The sequence below is a fragment of the Tamandua tetradactyla genome, chromosome 20 (assembly GCF_023851605.1).
Source record: "Tamandua tetradactyla isolate mTamTet1 chromosome 20, mTamTet1.pri, whole genome shotgun sequence".
NCBI lineage: Eukaryota > Metazoa > Chordata > Mammalia > Pilosa > Myrmecophagidae > Tamandua > Tamandua tetradactyla.
This window is the reverse complement of record NC_135346.1, coordinates 2,269,849-2,292,741: the sequence shown is the minus strand read 5'-3', so window position 1 is coordinate 2,292,741 and position 22,893 is coordinate 2,269,849. Positions and strand designations below refer to the sequence as shown.

The following is a 22,893-nucleotide window of genomic DNA, read 5'->3' as shown; positions in this document are numbered from 1 at the left end:
TCTGTCTACTCCAACACACCAGAAAACAAAAAGGATATAATGATAAAGTCACCAAAATCATCCTTTAAATCCTACTTTCTTGGCTTACACAATCTCTAAATATCACTAAGACAGACTCCTTGGCATCCTGGCTTCCTCCACCCCCCCCCCCCCCCACCACCACCAGCGAGGGGATCCCGTGATTCGGTGTGCTCGGTCTCCTGCATTCTCACCGGCTCGGGCCACCAGCGGCTCTGTGCGGACCCTCCAACCTCCCAACGCGCCCCACATCCACCGAGGCAGACGTTTTGTCCCCTCTCCACCTCAGCAGTCAGCAGCCGACCCCGCGCCAGGCGGACGGCTCGGGCGCTTCGTGAGGACCTTTCCGGCCTGCCGCCCCTCCCTCTCCTCCCGGGCCTTCCGAGTCCCCCTCTTCACCGCGTCAGGCGCCGACTTCTCGCCGATCTGTGTCTGCCCAGGCGTCAGACCTGAAAGTAACCGAATCTGCCCGCGGCTATCTGCCCTGGGGGACTTGGTTCCCGCTCGGATGCTGCAAGGTCCGACGGATTCAGTCTGCGCAGGCGCAACATCGCCCTGGGCACCGATTGGGTGGCTCGGTGCCCGGCGCTGACTGGATGACTCGCCGCCCGGCCCTGATTGGGTGGTTCGGCGCCCGGCGCGCATTGGATATCTCGGCGCCCAGCGCTGATTGGATGGCTCGCCGCCCCATCGCTCCCTGGGAGGTTGGAGGTAGGCGGTGGGAGGCTCGCGGGCCTGAGGCTGGCGCGGGTTCGCCTCCGCGGTTCCCTGGGCAACGCGCAAGCGCAGTCCAGACTCCGGCGGCCGACTCCGCTCATTGTGTCCTCTCTGCGATGTGGCTATCGCCATCTCTCTCCGCGGGCAGACGCTCCTCCAAGGGCAACTCGGTGGTGACCAGAGCCGCCCAGGAGAGCGGGGAGCGGCCGTGGGGCGGTCGGGCCCGGACAGAGGGGCGGAGGGCAAGGCGGTCGGGTCTGGTCAGTGCAGGAGACGCGGGCCTGATGCCCCCGACTTCCCGTAATGGGCATCTGAGATTGGATTCCAACGAGAAAAGAAAGGGAAGACGGCCGAGTGTGGGTACCGAGGGCTCAGGTTCCCACTCCGTGGGTGCATGTGAAGGAGCTTGGGCCCGGGCTCTGGCGTGTGCCCCCGCAGGCCCCGGGAGCCCGTTCACTCAGCGAGTCCGGAGCCCTGTGCGAGACGCGGCCCGGGCAGCCGCAGGCCGCTGCAGCTGCGTCCCCGTGCGGCGGAGCGGCGGAGGGGGCTGTTGAATACCATTCCTGCCCTAACCACCCCCTCCCAACCCCCCCAACGTGCACAGACGTGTAGCTTCTGGCTCTCCATTGACCACTGGTCCCTAAACTGGGCCCTGGAGAGTGAGCTCCTCGGGAGATGGAAAGGCCTGAGGCCGGAGATGGGCTTGACCTGAGACTTTAACAGGGAACCTTCAGATCCAGCCTTCTTAGCTTCCTTTTAGAGCAGAAAGAAGACCCTCCTTTCCCCATTTCTTCCTCCTCCCTCCCAGGGTTAGGCACCTGTCCTGGGAGAAGACACACGTCCCGTGAGACCTCTAGCTGTAGCTGCAGGGCAGCAGGTCCTGGAGCAGAAGCACGCCTTCTGCCTGGAGAAGGCGACGCATTTTAAGCTGTGGAAGGGGACATGTAGAGTAGCTGACTCAGGGACTAGAAGAAAGGATCCGCATCGTGAGTGGTTCACTTTACAGTCGAGGCCAGCACAAATATCCGCAGAAGGAGGAGAGAAAATTGGGGGCAAGTAGGTGGTAAAGAATTCATTACTTTGGAATCCTGGAGGACACACGGAATGTGAATGCTTGGAGTCTCGCTCTAAACCGCCCTGCGGCATCTTTTCACCTAGGCCTCTCCCCGCCACAGGTGTGTAGGAGTTTCTAGCCCAAGAAGCCTGGCTGCAGCAGAGGCCCAGACCTGCCTCCTTTCCTGCTTTTCCCTTCCCTAAGAGGGCTCTTAGAAGAAGAAAGAATGGCCCTCAGGCACCTGCCAACAGTGGTCCAGGTGAGACAGGAGTATTTGTTTCTTTCCCCTAAACTGCCTTGTAGTTTTGAGGAAGATGGGCATGTTTCTTTCCTCTGAACGGGAGCTTTACTCCAGTTCCATCTCACCCTGAGACCTGGCCCCAGTTGCCCCCAGCTCTTACTGGGTTTGTCCTAGAGGATGTTGGAGTTGAGTAACTTGCTAAAGGTCACATAAGTGGCATACCTGGGACAGCACCCAGGTTGGTCTAACAGGAAAATCTATGCTCTTTCCTTTAGCCGGTAAGTTGAGGGGTCTAAAGCAGTAAAGTGATAACTAACATAGGCTGTTGAAGCCTCAAGCCTTTCTTGGGGAAGTGGGATTTACTGGGCTTACTTTTAAATGACATTTAACTTTCACCTCAAGGGAATATTGAATACCAGTACAAATATTCAAAAGATTGTTCTTCCAAACGCAAGAAATTCCTAAACACCTTTGAGCAGCACCAGCCTCTTTAGAAGGAGGATATGGACTGCAGTTTGAGGGGCAGCATTCATTTGGGTGTATATGTTCTGATGCATTTGGTAAAATTGCTGTAAGTCCTTACTTTTAAACCTTTCAGAACAGGAATCACTGTCCAAAATCACTTGAAAGTGATAAGCAATTGGTTGAAGGTGCCATGTTCAAGCCAGCCACAGACCTTCTATTGCTTGCCTAACTTCTGACTGGTCCTTTATGACCCCTCTCACGGACCATTTTTGTTTTGGGGGGGACCCTGTTTCCCCAGTGCCAATCCACTGTTTTATTTCCCTTCCCTAACCTTTTCCTTAAATTTACTATCACACGATTTATCTCATACCTACAGGCTGCCTTAATTTGGTTGCCATTCATCAGACCTGTATTAGGGAGATAAAATGTGTTAGGCCTTATCTTCTATGCTGGAGATAAAGAGGTGAATGTTAGTCCCTAATAAATGGGTTCATGGGTTCAATTCTACAAGTCTTTCTTGACTGCCCACTGTGTTCAAGACTTTGGATGCAGGTAAAAGAAATCTGACTGAAACTACCTTAAGCAAAAGCAGGCATTTATCAGAAAGATACTGGGTGGCTCCCAAAATCCAAGGGCATGGAAGCAACTGGATTTGGGCTCTAGAAATGGGGACATCTAAAATAATGTAGAAAATGCTAAACGGCCTTTCTCTTGGACCCTTGGCTTTCTTCTCTTTGCTTGTGCTTAATTCTTTCTCATTGCACCCCACCTTCCTTTGCTTCTTTATTCACGAGGAAGAGCATTAACTACTGAGTTTTACACGTTAGATTCAGAGAGACTATTTTCTCTCTGGCCCTGTTTCAGAATTTCCAAAACAGAGAACAGGAGAGGAGGTCATGTTGTGCAGTGTGCACACATTGGGGTGGGGGTGGGGGGTGAGTAGTTCAAGAACAGTGATTGCTGAGGGACCCATTAATAGGTGTTGAGTTCACGAAGTGTCTTAGAAATGCAAGGTGATGTAGAAATGGTCTAAACCTTTTTGGAGTTAGCACTCCAGTGGAGACACCAAAATGTAAACCAAATATCACAATTAAACCAGACAGTGCTTTGATGGATCTGTATAGGTAACTATAGGCGCAGTCGGGGAAGGCTTTGAGGAGGAAGTGATGTCTACACTGAGCCTGAAGTAGAATTTCATCCTGTGAAGCGAGGGTAGAGGTAGGGCTGGGTGGATTGAGGGTGTGGGAGAAAACGTGCTGGGCACAATGAACAGCGAACGTGAAGTCCCGCTGCTGAGGAAGTATATTGTCTCTAGGTATCTGTTTCCTCAGAGTGGGGGATTCCAGTCGGATACAAAGCTATGCCCTTTAGGAGACCCTTAAGAAATCCTTAATTTGAAACAAAACACCATCTCCCTATATACTAACAGCCCTGTAAATCTCAACAAGCTCCTCAGAGGTTGCCAGTCTCTGCCTTTTCCAGAGACCCGTGTGAAGGGAACTTAACTCCTGGTCAACAGAGTGCCTTTGCTGTTACAGGAGTCAGTGACATTTAAGGATGTAGCTGTGCTCTTCACCGAGGATGAATGGGGACAGCTGAGCCCTGCTCAGAAGGCCCTGTACAGGGATGTGATGCTGGAGAACTACAGCAACCTGGTCTCTCTAGGTAAGATGGGGCGCCTCTGAAGACTTACCTTCAGGTTTGCAGATCCCTTCAGGGCCTTAAACTGGTTCCATATAGAAGATTACGCTGGCAGTGGGCCAGTTGAGAATGTTATCTTCCAGGCTGCTACTTGCCTGCTCTTGGTGGCTCAGACCCAGGACACTTTTGGAGTCCAAATGCTGATGCTGCAAAGATATACTCGGGGCCTTGCAGATGACTCAAAGGTGACCAGGATTTGAATCCTCCATTCCCTTCCGGCATGTTCCAGGGGTACATGGGAACAGATTGGCAGCTCCAGACCCCAGCCATCTCTTCCTCCTGGGAACATGATATTGGCCTTTATATCTCTACCCTGGGTCTTCCTACCAAGTCACCTTTCCCAGGAAGTTCCAGGCACCAGGTCTCATCTCGGCAGTGATTTTCTCTCTGGTATGAATAGTGATGATCCATTCTTTTCCCTTGAAAACAGGACTCTTAGGACCCAGACCAAATATGTTTTCCCAGTTGGGGAAGGGGGAAAAGTGGATGCTGGAAGACATCTCCGGAGGCTCCTGTCTTGGTAAGAATCACACATATGGAGGCATTAGGAAGACCTAGTTGGCCTGTGGAGTGAGAAATGAGCATCTTTTCACTTCTTGTTCACCTCGATACATTGTTGCCACACTTGTTCCTTCTTCTCTCCCTGTTTGATTTAGATTATTCCAGTCTCCAGTTTGGAAAAGACCTAAAATGTAACCCAGGCATCTCCTGCCTACCACCCCATTACCACTGACACTTAAGGGGCCTGTCTGCATCTGACAGTGCAGTCTCTGCTTAAACATCTCTAGTGAGAAGGAGCCTACTTCCTGCTAACATAAACCATTTCTTTGTAGACAGCAACTTTACATTTCAAAAATATCCTTCCTTCATCGGGGGCGGGCTTTAATCTGTTTCTTTAAAATGACTGCTACTAGGCAAGCAAGAGTGGCTCAGCAAGCAGAGTTCTAGTCTGCCATGCTGGAGACCCAGGTTCAATTCCCCGGGCCTGCCCATGTTAAAAAAAAAAAAGACTGCTACGTTGCTTCTGAAATCACACAGGATTACACACAGCAGGAAGGTTTTTAGTTTAGGAGCCAACTTTGATGTGCCTACTAAAGCAGTTTTAGTTTGCTAAAGCTGCCAGAATGCGATATACCTGAGATGGACTGGCTTTTATAAAGGGGACTTATTCAGTTACAACTTTACTAATTTGGGAAGGTACAGGGGTCTGCTGGGCTCACATGACTTTCCCCAGGGCAGTTCCTTTCTGCATCTCCAGACGTCTGAGTCTGAGCTGCTCTGGGCTTTGAGCTGCAGTGTGCTGTACTGAACCATTTCTCTCTCTTCTGACCTCTCCTTTTAAGCCTCACTCATTACTGAAGGCAGTCCGCTTAGCCGACCACAGAGGTAATCAACCATAGAGGAAATTCCCATGCTGGCACATGCACAGCAACGGAACAGGTGGGCACCATTACCTGGCCAGGTTAACACCTGAACCTTACTACTGCAGACATCTTTTCTTCCACCTGAACGTTTCGCATTTCTTCAACTGCCTTCATATTTGTTCACATACATAGATACATGCATATGTACATACATATGTACATACGTCAGCCAACATTTACTTATCTTCTGCTTTTGCCAGGCACCATGCTGGATTGTAAGCACCATGATGGCAGAAACCAAGTGTATCTCACGCTTTTCTCTGTCACTCACACTGAGCAAAATTCTTAGTACCCAGTAAGTTTAATAGATTTGCTGATTGAGGACACAGCAAAGAGCATTTCAGTGGCTGTTGCTTGGCTGTAAGAATCCATTATATCTGGTACCTTAAGGACTAGAAATGGTCTATTGCCCCCTCTCGCTTATTGTCTTATGACACTACAGTAATATTTCACTTTCAGCTAGCATTTTACCACCTGCAGATTATTTATTATTATTATTGTTACTATTTTGGGGACTCACGGTCGGGGAATCGAACCTGGGTCTCTACATGGAAGGCAAACATTCTACCACTGAATGAAGATTATTTTTAACAAACATTTGTTATTGACTTCTCACTATAGCTGAGTAAAGTACGCAGGGCTTTATATCCTACAGTAAACAGCTATTTACCTGGAATGTCTAAGACACGATCTGTTATGGAATTTAAAAATCTTAACTCCAAAACTCATTTATCAAAAAAAATTGTAGTTTGCCTACTAGTATTCTCAATGATCTATAAATTTGTATGTTCTATTCCAACCAAATCAAGGTATTCTTAACATTTTATACTGTATCATACAAGCAGTGTTATAACAACAGAAGAGGGAAATTAAACAAAAGAAATTCATCCAGAGCCCTAATTCTCTGTTTATATTTAAATCATTTATCCATCAATTTATTCATCTAACACTAATTCTTTGAGCAGTCATGTGGGAAGAAGTATGAAGTTGAAGGGATTTTAATAGTGATCAGAGAAAAACTTCAGTAAAGTTAAATTTAGGTCTCACCTGATTCATGAATTGCTCAATCCATGAATCAGGCAGTGCCCCGTTCAAACAACAGAAGGGAGCTCTGCTGAGAAACTGGAAAGGGGAAGTTCAGAGAGTGTGTGTGGGGAAGCAAATGAGGAAATGTTCTGATTGGCTGATGCTGAGTTTTCATTTTACATAGTTGGGGGGGGTCTTACAAGGTGGGGAGCAAATATACATTGATTAGTGTGGTATGCTTGTCCAGTCTGATGTTATCTCTCCTGAATCAAAATCAGTATCAGTAGGTATTGCTTACAAGCAGCCCTTTTAGAGTGTGTTCCATTTTCTCAGAAAAAAACCCATAGGTCAATTGTTTTTATCTTCTGGAAAAGCCCTTATTGGAAAGGGGATCTATCCTGGCAATACCGAATGCAGGTGGCCATTTTATTTTGCTCATTAATTGTCAGCTGTAGATGATGACATCAAAAAAATGGATGGTCAGGTACAGGTCCTTCCCTGGGTGCATTTTACAGCCCTGTTATAGCACCCCTTATGCTATATGTGACTGAACTGTGGTGAAGTCAACACTCTAGCCAGTTCAGGAAGGGTGCTGACACTCAGCCAGTCAGACAGAACGAAGTCTTATTTTGTATCTCCTCGTAAAGCTTTATAGCTCTTCCCCCTGTTTCCTACTGACAAAGAAGTGCTACTGCAATAGAAATACCATTAACAGTATAACAGTTAACAGTATAACAGCTCGCAAATTGGGTAACACCAACTCAAAGCAGGTGTTCCAAAGCATTTGGTGGGGCACTGGGAATTTATAATCCAAAAATAGGGAAGTGGCGGTTGTCGGGCAAGTTCTGTTCTAGCAGCTTATTGGAACAGTGAGGCGGAAGGCATCTTGTTCACAGCTGACCAGTCAGAGCTTAGACCTCTTCTTGTCCTGTGACCTGTGGGTCGCCATCTCCAAGCTGCATGTCCCTGGACTCTTACTGCATTGGCATAGGTGTCGACCTTGTGCGCCTCTTTTGCCCAAAACTGTTTTGAAACTCAGGGCCTGAAGGTCAATTTAGAGTTCCTTCATACCATCAAAGTCATATTTTAACTTTTGAATGAAATCATCCTCTTCTTTTGTTTTTGTAACTGGAAATTGCTGATCCAATCATACCAGCTCCCAAATAATGCTAGGCATTTTCAAATATTTATTCCTCCCTTTTCACTCTCTAATTATTAATTCTTAAAATGTTTATTGGATTCATTTTTAAGTTTTCTAAATTTCTGTTTCATGTCTTAATGACTGACCAGGACTTTAAAAAACATATAGAGCAGTAGGTTTTATTTCTATTTTCAAGGGATTAGACCTAGAACTTTTCCGTTGTTGCACTAATAACTCTTGGTTTAGAATAGACACTGATTTTAATCATAGGAAGAAAAAAGTCCTTCTGACTGATAGCTTTCTTTTTAATTTTTCTGTTTCTCTGGGCCACGAGATTAGTAGAGGGAGGAGAGAACTGACATTTGGGCACGTGTGGGTCACTACTGTGTTGGGTCATTTATGCTCCTTCCCCCATTTAATCCTTACAACCTGGGAAGCAAGTAGGATTAATCCTACTTTACAGAAAACCGTGCCTTTGAGCGGTTTAAGTGATTTAGACTAATGTAATGGTTCTATTAAGCAGCACACTTAGGATTAGTGTGATGCTAGCATGCAGCCCATCTGATCTTCAAATCACTGCTTTATCTTCCCTTCTCCAAAATCACTTCAGTTATGAAGGAACTGTTTATTCAGTAAACTTAAAGAAGATTGCTGGATCCCTTTATCTGGGTAGTTTGCTAATGACTGTAATAACAGTGAATAGCATGGCTGGGCTCTGTCCCAGATTCCTGGGAGGTAAGCTTTACTTCCTCTGACTTTCCGGGTTTTATCCATGGCGAGCCCCAGAACACACTGGGTAGGGTATGCCAACCCCATGACTTGTCCTGGGCTTTGAGCCACTTCTTCTCAGCCCCATGGCCAGAGAGGAGGGACCCAGCAATTGAGTTCAACCCTGTGGGCACTGATTCCATCAACCATGCCTGCATGGGACCCCAGCAAAAATCCTGGGTGCTGTGGCTCCCCCGAGGCTCCACGGCTAGTCCACATCACTAGCCCAGAGGGCGCTGGATTCGGACTCCACGTGGAGAGGACATGCACGCTCCTGGACCCCGCCCTGCTGACCCTTCTGGTGATGTCCTCTGATTTATATCCTTCCAGCTGTAATAAAATTAATTGTAAGTATAGGGCTTTCCTGAGTTGTGTGAGTCCTTCTAGTGAATTACTGAACCTGAGGGGGTGATGGGAACCTCAAGCTTGGAGCCAGTTGGTCAGAAGTGCGGGTGGCCTGAGGAGCCTCCTAACTTGAAGTTGGTGTCTGAAGGGCAGTTTGGCAGGACATAACCCTTAGCCAGCAGTCGGGCCTCGCTCCAGGTACAGGCAGAATCGCTTCTTAGTTAATGGAAGACGTTCTTGGGGCTATTTACAACTAATCACGTTGATAATTTCTTCCTTACTTACTAATCTCTCTAAGGTTTCTTTTCATTATATCAATTATACATTTTACCTTCTAGTTTTAGATAGACATTTAGGAAATAAAAAATCTATTGATTTACAACTGTGCATAGTATATAGTCTTAACAAGTTATATTATCTTCTCTTCCTCATTGCCGATTTTATCTGCATTGTTCTCTCATAAATTTGCTGGGAATTTTTTTTAGAGAACCTGCTCTTATTTTATGACTCCTACATGTCATAATTTTATTTCTGTTTAGTGTTACTGTTTCCTTTTTAACTTTAATTTATTATGAGTACTGTACATCTTGTATACAAGAGGGAATATATAAGATTTTTGAACAATTTAAAGAATAATAAGGAAAGAATACTTATACCCTACTACAGCACTTGAGAAGTGGAACAGAAGCAGCACATCTGGAGTCCCAGCAGAGCCCTCCTCATGGCATCTTCTCCCCTACACCAGAGAAGGCCACTGCATTGAGTTTTTACACTAGCATCTCCTGTGCGCTGCTTTGTGGGTGCTGAGTCGTGTAGCTCTAGTTCATTTTTTAACTGTACTTTGACACTCTTCAGTGGCTACACCTTCATTCATCTCTTCTCTGTGAAGGACATGCCAGCTGTTTCCAGTTTCTGTGGTGTTATGAATAATGCCACCAGAATAGTTCATACATATTTCCTTACATACACAGGCTTTTTTTTTTTAAGAGTTTTTGAGGGGTATGCATTTATTTCATGTACTAGCTTTCAATACAGACCTTTTTTGAGTTTTAATATGTTTATAGATGTAGAAACACTGGATTTATGGGTGTATGCTGCTTCTGTGTTATTACCAGATATTACCAGATTACTGATCAAAGAAGTTCCAATTTATATTAATAGTTGATGCGCATTCCTGTTATGCTGTATCTTTGCTAAAATCTGGAACTGTTTGAGTTTGTTAAAGCTGCCAGAATGTAGTTTACCAGAAATGGAACGGCTTTTAAAAAGGGAATTTATTAGTTGCAAGTTAACAGTTCTAAGGCCATAAAATGTCCAAGCTAAGGCATCCAGAGAAAGAGACCATGACTTAAAAAAGGGCCGATGACATTCTGGGCTTCTCCGTCAGCTGGGAAGACACATGGTCACATCAGCTCCTGGCTTCTTCAGACAGCTTCCCTGGGGGTGTCTTCTTTCTGTATCTCCACAGGTCTCTGGCCGTGTGGGCTCTGAAGCTTTTTCAAAAATGCTTCCCTCTTGAAAGATTCCAGTAACAGACCCACCTTGGCTGGGTAGAGGTACATCTCCATGGAAACAACTTAATCAAAAGATTCCACCTGGCAGTATTGAATCAGGATTAAAGAACATGGCTTTGCTGGTACACAACAGTTTCCAGCTACCACAGTGTCAGACCTCAAAATTCTGCTAGACCCATTCTTGAGAAAGATTATCTTATGTGGCTTTAATTTGTATTTCTCTGACTACTAGTAAGGTTCATATCTTTTCCTATGTTTATCATTTGTGCTCTATGACTGACATATTCATGTTGTCTGCCCATTTTTTCTATTATAGTTTCTCTTTTTTCTTACTGATTGTAGGAGGCCTTTATGTAATCATAAACCTAATATTTATCAGGTAATGTATATGCCAGTTATCTTCTCCTAATCCACAGCTTGTCTTTTCCCTTTCTTTAATAACTGAAGCTCTTAATGAAGTAAAATATCAGGTTTTGTCTTTATGAACTGTATTCTCAGTGTTTTCTGTGTCTTTTTTTAAGATTAAATTTGTTACTATAGTCACAAATATATAACTCAGAATTTCCCATTTTAACCACATGTACAACTCAGTGATCCTAATTGTGTTCACCGTGTTGTGCTACCACCACCAATATCCGTTCCCCTGCCTTTTCATCACCTCACGCAGAAACTGCTCACCCACTAAGCTGCAACTCTGTCTCCTGGCCCCCACCCCACCCCGGCTCCTGATTGACGTATGAGCCATCATCCGTCTCTGTTGAGTTTGCTGCTTCTAGGTTTCTCATGTGAGTGAGATCGTGCAATATTTATCCTTTTGCATCTGGGTTATTTTGTTCAGCACGATGTCTTCAGGGTTCGTCTGTGTTGTAGCATACATCAGGACGTCATCCCTTTTTATGGCTGGTTAATGTTCCATGGAATGTATATACCACATTTGTTTCTTTGTCCATCAAGGGACCCTTGGGTTGCTTCCATCTTATGGCTTTTGTGAGTGATGCTGCTATAAACATTGGTGTACATATGTCTGTTTGAGTCGCTGCTTTCTGTTCTTTGGTGTATATACCCAGAAGTGTAACAGTCGGGTCATACGGTAATCCTGTATTCAACTTTCTGAGGAGCCAACAGACTGTACCATTCAGCGGTGCTGTCAGGAACATAGGAGTTCCTGTTTCTCCACATCCTTGTCAACACTTACCATTTTCTCTTTTTTTCAATAATAGCCATCATAGTGGGGTTAAAGTGGTAACTCACTGCGGTATATCATTTTAAAATAATCCTTTCTACCTTTTAAATCATGAGGTAAGGATTTTGTATCATTTGCTTCTGTTTCCTCAGCACACCAGACCTCAATATGTGTGTATTGAATGAAAGAATAATTCCTAATATAACTTACTTTGTCTTGTTTTTTCTGCACGAATCTTGTCAGAGGTTTGTCTTGTTTATTAGCCTTTTTAGTGACTAAATATTTGAATTTGTTGATTCTATTTTATATTTATTTCATTTATGTTTTTCATTATTGCCTTTGATTTATTTGCAGAATTTATTCTGTTCTTTTCTTTATTTTTAGGTTTTATTTTTATCAAAGTAATATAAGGCATTTACTTTAATGAGAGTCTACAAAATTTATTATGAAATACTTTTTCTTCTTTTAGCTGATTATTGTGTATTGGCTTCCATGTCTCCACGTCATGTTTGTATTTCTACCTCTTGAATTCTTAATTTTGAAATTCCTTATTAAATTCCTTCTGTTAAAAAAAATTAGGATTAAACTCACTCTTCCCCCCACAACTACTCATGCTTATCACCTTTTCCATTCTCTATCCTCCCAATTGTAGTATAATTTTGGTTAGATCAGTAATCAATATTTACATCCTTAGAGGCTGTAACAAACAAGCTAATCCATGTAGCAAATTATGACAATTTTTGCTTTCCTAGGCAATCTCGTGGTTTATAGTTTATGTTGATCACTAATACCGGCCCTTCCTGGTCTATTTCTCCTATCAAGACTTTCAGATTCATTGCCATTCTGACAGTTTTGTTTTCCTGAAAAATTTTTCTGGAGCCTTCTGACCTACTCTTTTCCAACAGTTGGCCTTCTGAGTCTGGTGCCCAGCTATCATCTTCCTGCAGATCCCCTCTGTCCTGGGCTGATCTCTCGTTTCCTGTGTCCTGTATCTTTCATGCTTACTCTCGTCTTTTGGCAGTAGACATCTTCCAGTAGTTTCCTAAGAAACTATGCTTGGGAATACATTTTCTGTAACCTGCAAATGTCTTTTTTCTGCCCTGACACTTTCTGGATGGTTTGGATAGAATTCAGCCTTGGAAATCACTTTTTTTCAGAATTTTGAAGACTTTGATCCATTATTATCTAGACCCCAGGGTTGCCATTAAGAAATCTGATATCATTCTGGTATCATTTGTGACCTATTTTTCTTCTCTAAAAGCTCACAGAATTGTCTTATTTACTTTAGTGTTAAGTTTCTCAGTTATGTACCATGGTGTGGTTTTAATTTTACCCTTTGGGTTGAGCATTTGGTGAGCTTTTCAATCTAAAATTCATAGCCTTTGAGTCTGAGATGTTTTCTTCTATTTTTGTTTGATTTTCTCCTTCTATTTTCTCGGTTTTATCTTTGTTGACTGCTTAATATTAGTACTGGATCTCCTGGACTGGTCTAATAAATTTTTTTTTCTCAAGATTCCTGTCTTTGGGGAGGTTTGTGCTCTACTTTTTAAGAGATTTCTCAACTTTATCTTCAAATCTTCTGTTGAGGTTTTTAAAATATCTTAATCTGCTTTTTCAAAGTATAATTTATATGCAGTTCATCAATTTTAAGTGTAAAATTTGATCATTTTGACAAATGTATATTGTTGTGTAACCATCACCAAATAAAGAGAAATGACATTCCATCATTCCAGAACATTCCCTGCTCCTTTGCGGTCAGTGTCCTCCAGCAGCCCCAGATCAGTCACAGGCCTGCCTTCCATCACTATTGTGTTCCCTTTTCTAGGATTTCATATCAATAGAACTATGCAGTATATGCCCTCTTGTGTCTGACTTCTTTCACCTAACATGATACTTTTGAGATTCACCCTTGTTATTGTTGTACAAGTTTCTGTGTGGCATGCTTTCAGTCCATGTTTTTTTGTGGACATATATTTTCACTAGAGTAAAAGTCTAGAAGTGAGATTACTGAGTTCTATACTTAATGTGTGTTTAACTTTATAGTGAACAGCCAACCGGAGTGACACTTCATTTTGTACCCCCTCAGCAGTGGGTGAGAGCCCAGTTATTTCACGTGGTATGATTAGGACCCCCAGTAGAAGACTGAGAAGCAGCTGTGGGAGTGGACATCTTTGCTTAGGTCCTTGTCTTAGGGGAAAGTATTCGATCTTTCATCTAACATAGGATATCTTTGTAGGTGCTCTTTATCAAATTGAGGAAGTCCCTTTGCATTCCAGATCCAATGAAAGTTTATCATGAAAGGATACTGAATTTCATCAAATGCTTTTCCTGGATGCCTTACATTGGACATTTTCACAGCTTTTCTGTAAACTAGAAACTTAATAAATTCCCCTTTTTGAAAGCCATTCTGTCTCTGGTATGTTCCATTCTGGCAGCTAGCAAACTAGAGCACACAATACAAATGTTTCCTCTTCCATAGGAAATAGTTTACTCGAGGTCTCAGGCACTGAACTGTATGTCCCACAGCAGTAATCCCTCATCCCAAGCAGCCACTTGACTGCTCTGCCACAGCATTCTATAAGAGCGCTAGATGAGATGCCCTCTACACCCAGGTAAAGTTCTGGGGCAGCTGGACCCTCAGGCCACCACCAGACAGCTTCGTACGGACATACACACCCCAGAGGGTTGTTCTGCAGCCTCTGGAGCTGGGACTAGAGGCCAAGCACGGAGCCTGCGAGGGTGGGTGCAGGGTCAGGGTGCCACAAGATCCTTCTTTTTCCTTGATTCAGTGCTAACTCTTTTACTGCGGTCCTTCAGTTATCTGCTGGAGCTTTGAGAAAGATGTCTCTGCCAGATCTTGCTCGTTTTTCAAAGCTTCTGTGGGGTACTGAGCCCTAGAAGCATCTCACTCCACCATTTTGATCATTCTTATCCTTTTTAATTAAGGATTATTGTATCTTTGTTCATGAGAGATATTAATCTATAGATTGCTTTTCTTGTAATATCTTTATTTCTGGAATCAAAGTAACATTTGCCTCATAAAATAAATTTGTATGTGTTTCAGTTTGCTAATGCTGCCAGAATGCAATATACCAGAAATGAATTGGCTTTTACAAAGGGAATTTATTAGGTTATAAATTTATAGTTCTAAGGCCATGAAAATGTCCAAATTAAGGCATCAACAGGAGAATACCTTCACTTAAGAAAGGCTCATTGTGTCCTGGTTCCCCTGTCACAGGGGAAGGCACACGGTGACCTCCATTGGCTCTTCTCTTCCAGCTTCTGGCTTCAAATGGCTGTCCCATCTCGTTTCCTGTTTCTAAGTATCTGCAGTTCCCCACTTAGCTTCTCTAAGGCAGAGTCTGGGTTTCATTTCTTAGCATCTCCAAACATCGCCAAACATCTGTAACTTTTGGTTTCACATCTGCCCTCTGTGTCAGCCCTTCCCAGGTTCTGGCTATTTCTGTGACTCCTTGCTTAGCTCCTGGAGTATTTCTTTCTTCCTCTCCAAAATTTTGTGTGTGTGATCTCTATATTGGCTCTTTTAAGTACTCCAGTGAACTAATTAAAATGCACCTTGAATGGATGTGGTCACATCTCCATGGAAATAATCTGTTAAAAGGTCAAACCCACAATTGGGTAGATCAAATCTCCATGGAAACAACCTACTCAAAAGATCCCACCCTACAGTAGGTCTGCCCCACCAGACTAGATTAAGATTGATTTATGTTAGGGCAAGTTTTATTAGCATTCCATAGTTTGCTAGTGCCGGAATGCAACACACCAGAGACAGACTGGCTTTTAATAAAAGGGGATTTGTTTCGTTATTTCTTCAAAGGAAAGGCAGCTAACTTCCAACTGAGGTTCTCTGTCACGTGGGAAGGCACAGGGCAATCTCTGCTGGCCTTCTCTCCAGGCCTCCGGGTTCCAACAACTTTCTCCGGGGTGATTTCTTTCTGCATCTCCAAAGGCCTGGGCTGAGCCGCGAGTGCTGAGATGAGGTATGCCAAGCTGCTTGGGCTGTGCTACGTTGAGTGCTCTCATTTAAGCACCAGCCAATTAAATCAAACATCATTCATTGCAGCAGGCACGACTCCTAGCCGACTGCAGATGTAAATCAGCAACAGATGAGGTTCACATACCACTGGCTTATGTCCATAGCAACAGAACTAGGCACCTTCACCTGGCCAAGTTGACACCTGAACCTAACTACCACAAGTATATACCTGCTTTTTGCACAGCCTTTAAAACAGCCTACATTTTTATTTCTGTCTGAATGTTAAAATGAGTCTATAAAATAAAAATGTTTGTTTTTGTAGTGTTCTTGACTTGAATTTTTTTCTACCAAGTGTTGACCTCTAGTTTCAGTAGTTTCTGAAGAACTCATCTGCATTATTTTTATTAAAGGCCATATTACTAGAATAGAGCAGGGCATACTTCTTCCTTATCTGTTGGCATTATGTGGGCTGCACTAGATTTGCTTGTTTGTTGGGGGCTTTGTTTTTTGAGGCTTAGAAAGTTGGGTAACTTCTCTGTAATCCCAAAGGAGATCACTGTACTCGGGATTCCAACCCAAGTCTGTGACTTCTGAGCCCAACTTCCCAAGCTCTCCTGCTTTCTATATTATACAGTAGATCAACCCCTTCCTGCCAAAATCTTCACTTCACTGCTCCTCCTCTTTCTTTTCTTAGCTTTACTTCAAGAACATTTTCAAAACTGTAACTTCCCTACTGGCATTATTAACAGGCCCATTGTCTCATCACAACTGTATGTTTTATAAGGGTAAAACAGACATTGTTTATTTTGAATGTCTTTCAGATTGGATGACTATTCCTGTGAGTAATATATTCAATCACAAGGCAGATATTTCTAAAGAAGAATTGGATCAGTGGAAGATAAAGAAAAGATTCACTGGAGACAATTACTGGAAAGGGGATGGCCCATTAGAACTGCAGCGTGGAGGCCAGGAGATGAATTTGCAGCAAGTAATCACCACTCACCAGAAAACCCTATCTGGGGTTAGAGATCACAAGTTTGAGGAATATGGGAAGGGCTGCACCATGAGCTCATCTTCTAGTCAGAATCAGAAAGTTCAGTCTAGCAAAAAAGCTTTTGAGTGTAGTGAGTGTGGAAAAGTCTTCTCTAAGAGTTCAACTCTTAATAAACATCAGAAAACTCATACTGAAAAACTTAATGCAAATATGAAAACTCATATTAAAGAGAAACGATATGAATGTAGAGAATGTGGGAAGGCCTTTCACCAGAGTACACACCTTATCCATCACCAAAGAATTCACACTGGTGAGAAACCTTATGAATGTAAGGAATGTGGCAAAGCCTTCTCAGTGAGCTCCTCACTTACTTATCATCAGAAAATTCATACTGGAGAGAAACCCTTTGAATGCAACTTATGTGGAAAAGCTTTCATCCGAAGTATACACCTTGCCCACCATCATAGAATACATACTGGTGAGAAACCTTTTAAATGTAATATATGTGAAAAAGCCTTTGTCTGCAGGGCACATCTTACCAAACACCAGAATATTCATAGTGGAGACAAACCATATAAATGTAATGACTGTGGGAAAGCTTTCAATCAAAGTACCAGTTTTCTTCAGCATCAGAGAATTCACACTGGGGAGAAACCTTTTGAATGTAACGAGTGTGGAAAGGCCTTCAGAGTGAACTCTTCCCTTACCGAGCATCAGAGAATTCATACTGGAGAGAAACCTTATAAATGTAATGAATGTGGGAAAGCTTTCAGGGATAATTCATCCTTTGCTCGACATCGTAAAATTCATACCGGAGAGAAACCTTACAGATGTGGTTTATGTGAGAAAGCCTTTAGGGACCAGTCAGCCCTTGCCCAACATCAGAGAATTCATACTGGGGAAAAACCTTATACATGCAATATATGTGAGAAAGCCTTCAGTGACCATTCGGCCCTCACCCAACATAAGAGAATTCATACTAGAGAAAAACCTTACAAATGTAAAATCTGTGGGAAAGCCTTTATACGAAGCACACACCTCACTCAACATCAGAGGATTCACACAGGCGAGAAACCCTATAAGTGTAATAAATGTGGGAAAGCCTTCAACCAGACTGCAAACCTCATTCAACATCAGAGACATCATATTGGAGAAAAATGATATGAATATAGTTTATATGGAAAAGCTCTGAGACTGGGTATTTTGAATATCGAATGTAAGCGAATCCATTCTAGAGAATAACTATCAAAGCTTATGTCAATAGTGTGATTTTATTTACTGACAGTCAACCTTCACAAAATTGTGGGTTTTGAGAATTTAGAATGGCAAACACTCTTCATAGTTTAGTATTGCCTCAGTTGAATAAGAATACTGTATAATTAGTCTAAATGGCAAGTGTCAGAACCAAAATGGAGTTTCATGAACAATATAGAAATTGGTTTGTTGAAATTACATTTGGCTATTAAGAAAAATTATCAAATTGTGAGCAAAAGGAAAAAAGTAAGAAAACAAGTATTTCATTCTGCTTCATTCTCTTATATAAGAGGTCTCCCACTTTTAATGGGCTCCTTAGTCCTCTCTTCAACCACATTCCTGACACCCAATGTAAAAATTCAGTCACTCATGCATCAGTACAGGAATTATTTAAATTATAGATCCCACTCTGTACTTGAAACCATCACTTGTCAGCTCTCTGCAGTCTAAATCCCACAGGCTTCTCGCCTGCATTCTGCTGGGTAATTCACTGGAACTGAGTGTCCGTCTTTTGCTTTAGCAACTCCTGACTGCTGCCATAGTGTCCCTTATCATCACCTCATTTGCCCCGGGGAGTGTGCTGGTCTGACCTCATCTGTACCTGATCCTGGATTCTGCATGCAAATCCCACCTTCAGAACTTCTGGCCCTGTTTGGGAGGCAGAATTTGATAAACACTTTTTGAGTTACATAGTTCCTCTGTTTGACTGAGCCTGCCTTGATACCTAAAATAGGGGACTGAGTCTGTATACATGTCCCTTCAGTTGTCCTGCACTGTGTTCAGTCTTCACATAGCACTCAGGTATGCTCACCTTCCAGTATGAGGGTCTCAACCACCTGGTTGTGTTCTGGGCCACTGACATAAGCAGTAAGAGCCCCAAAGCCAGTTCTCACAATGCCCTGGCCCTTTCTAGTTCCCTTAATGGGGCAGTCATTTGTATCTACTGTGTTAGAGTATATTTGCTACTTGCAAAATATCAGGTAGTTATAGCCTGCCCTTGCCCTGCCCTTGCCCAGGTTTCTGAAGTTATTAAACTATATTCATAGGGAAAGCAGAGAACTTTAAATTTCTACCTTTGCATTTGAAAGTGGTAAGCAACACAAGTGATTTCGTAGATGAAGATGTTATTGACAGCACCACTGGCATTCTCTGGCAGGGACAGTGTTCATGCCCCAAAGTTTGAGTGATTCTCTTGTCCTGCAAGTACAGTTCCTTCATCTTTATTCCTTTAGTGATTTCAGTAAAAACCACAAAGAGAAAATAACATCTATGTGCCTTCATACACAAAGCCTCTGGTTGCACTTTTCCCTTCACCACAGAGAGAGCCCATACTACATCAAGCTGGAATTGACCACCCAGTGAAAATGGAAAAGCAAGTCAGCTCTTACTCTGGGAAGTGAAGTGGGAAAGGTCCTGGTCTGTGGAAGCGTTGTCCATCAAGTTGGGCAACTGCTGGTTTCTACAAGCCCTGGCTCCTACAAATGCTGCACCTCAGCTCAAAGTCACAGAAGCAGGATATTTTATATCATGGTGGAACTCAGTTGACTTTGGGTTGAAATGTTGATTGGAATTTTCCAGCAGCTTCAATACCCAAGTTTTCTAAATTTAGGTTCATCTAATAAAGATCCCCCGTATGGGCAGGCAGCTCCTTTTTGGTGCTTAGCAATTCTTTCTCCCCTACTAAGCTGCATGTGAAGGGGCATTTCAAGAGGTTCCATGGGGCTGTCTGCCCTGTGTCCACATATGTTCATCTGCAGTTTCACTTTACTGGCAACCCCAGGTTCCAAAATAAATTTGAAACCCTGTGCCCACTGCTACAGCCGCCTGCTTCAGCTCTGTCCCCAGGCCCTGCCAGGCCCTGACCACCGCACCTCACCTTAAACTACAGACACACATGTCTGAGCTTAGCTTTTCTTGTTTTTTTAGTGAAAGCATGAGTGCTGCTGTCACATGGTCTGTTCCTGCAGTTGTGCTAGGCCCCTAGGGCTACAGCCTACGGCCATTTTAAAAACTTCAACTATTCCAGTGATGGTACCATCAGCCACGCTGCAAGAGAATCGCTGCAGGCTGAAGGCCCTTCATCTGAGATTAAACTCCTCATTCCCTGAGCGCACCTCCTGCCAGTCTTGGGTCTTTATGAAGTTGGACCTCCAGGCTGCCTATGCACTCATCCCTGACTGAGCAGGCAAAAAGTAAATAAATGGCCTATTAAATATATTTGGGCCAATTTGAATATATTTAGGGTGATGCAGCTAGCCCAAGCAGTGGCTTTATTATATTCTGCCATATGATTAACAGTTTATTGTTTGAGCGTCTCGACCAAGGTGGCCGTTGTTGGTTGAGTGCCGTTCTTCTGTGCTCCTCTGGTTGGAATTCTGTGACCGCCTGGGCAATCCAACCTACCCCAGCATCGGCTTTGGCTCTACTCCTGAAGTCATTTCTCAGCCGTCGTCCCTCGTGCCAGATGATGTGCAAGGTGTTCGATAAGATTTCAGCAATTCTTGAGACTTCTCCACCACCATCCCCGACCTTCAGCCAGGTTAATCCTATGACAGCCACTGATTCTCTGGGAAAGCAGTTCATGCCACACCTTGTTTTGCTAATCAGTTTATTTTCCACATAGAAATTCTCTATGACAGAAGCTAAAGGACCACCATTTGGGCTCCTTCAGGGGTAAGCTAGTAATTGTCCTCCTTAAAGCAGCCCCCTCTTCACACATAAGTCCCACCCTCATCACTACTGCTTCTGCATAGTTCACAAAGGCTGTGTAACCAGCGCACCCATGGCCATGCCATCTCAGGATAACAAGTCTGTGCACATGGCAAAGAAAGTGTTGAGCTTTTATGTGATGCCCTATTCCCTACTCCCTTGTCTGGACTTCAGCAAAAGGGGTAAACCACAGAAACAGACCTTGGACTCACCTCCCACATCAGTTCTTTCCTAGTGCACTTTGCAACTGCCCGGTGGGCAGACCCCTGGGAAGTGCCAGTTCACTCAGTAGATTAGCATCTGGCTTTTGTTATATTCTTCATGTCTGTGAACTCCCTTTGAGCAGGCGCTGAAGCTGCCTGCTCTTTAATGAACAAATTGCTCCTTTAATCCTCTCTTATCAGTTTTCCTTATCTTATCTTAGTACTAGGGTGCTCCCTGTCTAAATAAGTGTGCCTTGCTTTAACAGCAGCACCTACCTAAGATGTTGCCTTCTTCCATAGACACTGTCTGCTTTTAAAATGGCACCTTGACCACACAGCAGACTCTGGCTCCAAGGTAACTGCGTGTAAGCCTCAGAGTCTTGGAACAAATAGCCCTAAGCCATATACATGCTTTGCATGTATATTTAACTCAAACTAATTCAATCTAAGAATGTCATATGCTGCAGTCATCTGTTCTGAATTCACTTTGCACTCCCCTTCCTTATACCACTGGACTAGCCAGCAGGAAGATACGGAAACACAAAGCTCTCCCACCCTACTGTACCCTGCTGTTGGAGGCCCCCAGCTTTCCTAGCCCACCCCAATTCCTGGCCAATATATTTATGGGTAATATTTTTACTTGGAATACTTTTATGCCAGTTTATGAAGGGGGAAAAATATATAAGGATTGTTTCTCCTCACTCGGCACCTTCTCAGTTGTGCTAATGATCTTTCTCTGAAAGTGCCAGTATCTGGTGGTGCTAACGTAGCCCCTCGTGCTCTAGATGCTCCCCTGCTTACCATCCTTCACTATCCTTGAAGAACGCTGTCCTGAGGATTATCTGTCAGTGTGACTTTGTAAAAGTAAAACACGTAAAATATCCAGTCTGTATATCTAAGATGTACAAGTTGCAGTGGTCAGTGACTGAGAGCCCAGATTCCTGGCATTCCTAGTCATTTAGGGTTTGGGTCTGTGGGGTGGATCTTATGGCTGTAAGTGTCATGAATGACTCGGTATTTGCGGATCTATGTGGAACTGTGATTAAGAGGAGTGAAGTCTGATCTCTGAAAGTTAGTGCGGCCCAAAACTTAGTCCTTCTTCCTTGTCTCTGCTTACACTCACTGTCTTATTGATCTCATTGGGTCTTGTGACTTAAAGTACATCTATATAATGACCTTCAAATTTAGATCTTCAGGCAATTCCTTCTCCTTGAACTCTTAACTCATATACCCAACAGCCTACATAGCTTCTTCATTTGAATGGTTAATAGATATCGCAAATTCAGAGTGTCCAAAACTGAACTCTTCTAGAAGTCATACTTTTATATATATCAGAGCATTCCCGAAGAAGAGAAATCTTCCTCTTGTTTTCCTCATCTCAGGATGGAATTACCATCCTTCCTTATACTGAAAAACCTTTGAGTCAGCCTTCACTTCTTATATTTTTAATTTTTCGTCATTCCTCTTTTACCACAGCCCTGCCTCTCCCCAACCAATCCATGAGGAAATCCTGTTGGCCCTACCTTTCAGAATTGTTATCTATTCATACCACTTCTCATTAACTTCCCTGATATCACAATGGTGCAAGCCATCATCTTTTGTCCAAATTACTGCATTAGCTTCTTAATTACCTCTAGCTTCCATGCTTATATCCCACAGTCTATTCTCAGTATAGCAGCTGGAGTGGTCCTTTTGTCAGACCAACTCCTTTCTTAAACTGTCCAATGACTCCTAGCTCATCTAGAACAAAAGTCCACAATGGTAATGGCCTATACGATTCCCCATGATGTACCTCCATTACCTTACTTGTTTTCCCGCATTATTTCCCTTTCCTCACCCTGCTAAAGCCTATGCACACCCCTGCCGTAGGGTGTCTGTACTGGCGACTCCATCTACTAGATGCTTTTCGCCCCGATACTCCTGTGGCTCGCTGCTCCCATCTCCTGAAAATTCAGCCTCCTCAAGGAAGTCTACACTGGATCATCTGGTTGAAATTGCAGCCCTTCTCCTCTGGTTTTCCCCAGTCCCCTTAACCTGCTCTACTATTTTTGTCCACATCATTTGTCACCTTCTAACATACTATGTAACTTATTCACCTTGTATATTACTTATCATTCATCTTCACTTCCCAGTGTCACC

General features: G+C 43.5%; 1 protein-coding gene across 1 annotated transcript; it reads left to right on the top strand.

Annotated features, from left to right (window-relative positions):
- The first annotated feature begins 733 nt into the window (after positions 1-733).
- On the top strand, positions 734-21,367 carry ZNF454 (zinc finger protein 454). Its single transcript, XM_077138263.1, has 5 exons — positions 734-1,091; positions 1,911-2,048; positions 4,034-4,160; positions 4,627-4,716; positions 16,416-21,367. Exons 2-5 carry the CDS (start codon positions 2,016-2,018, stop codon positions 17,747-17,749), a joined length of 1,584 nt encoding a protein of 527 aa, XP_076994378.1. The 5' UTR covers positions 734-1,091; positions 1,911-2,015; the 3' UTR covers positions 17,750-21,367.
- The last annotated feature ends 1,526 nt before the right edge of the window (positions 21,368-22,893 follow it).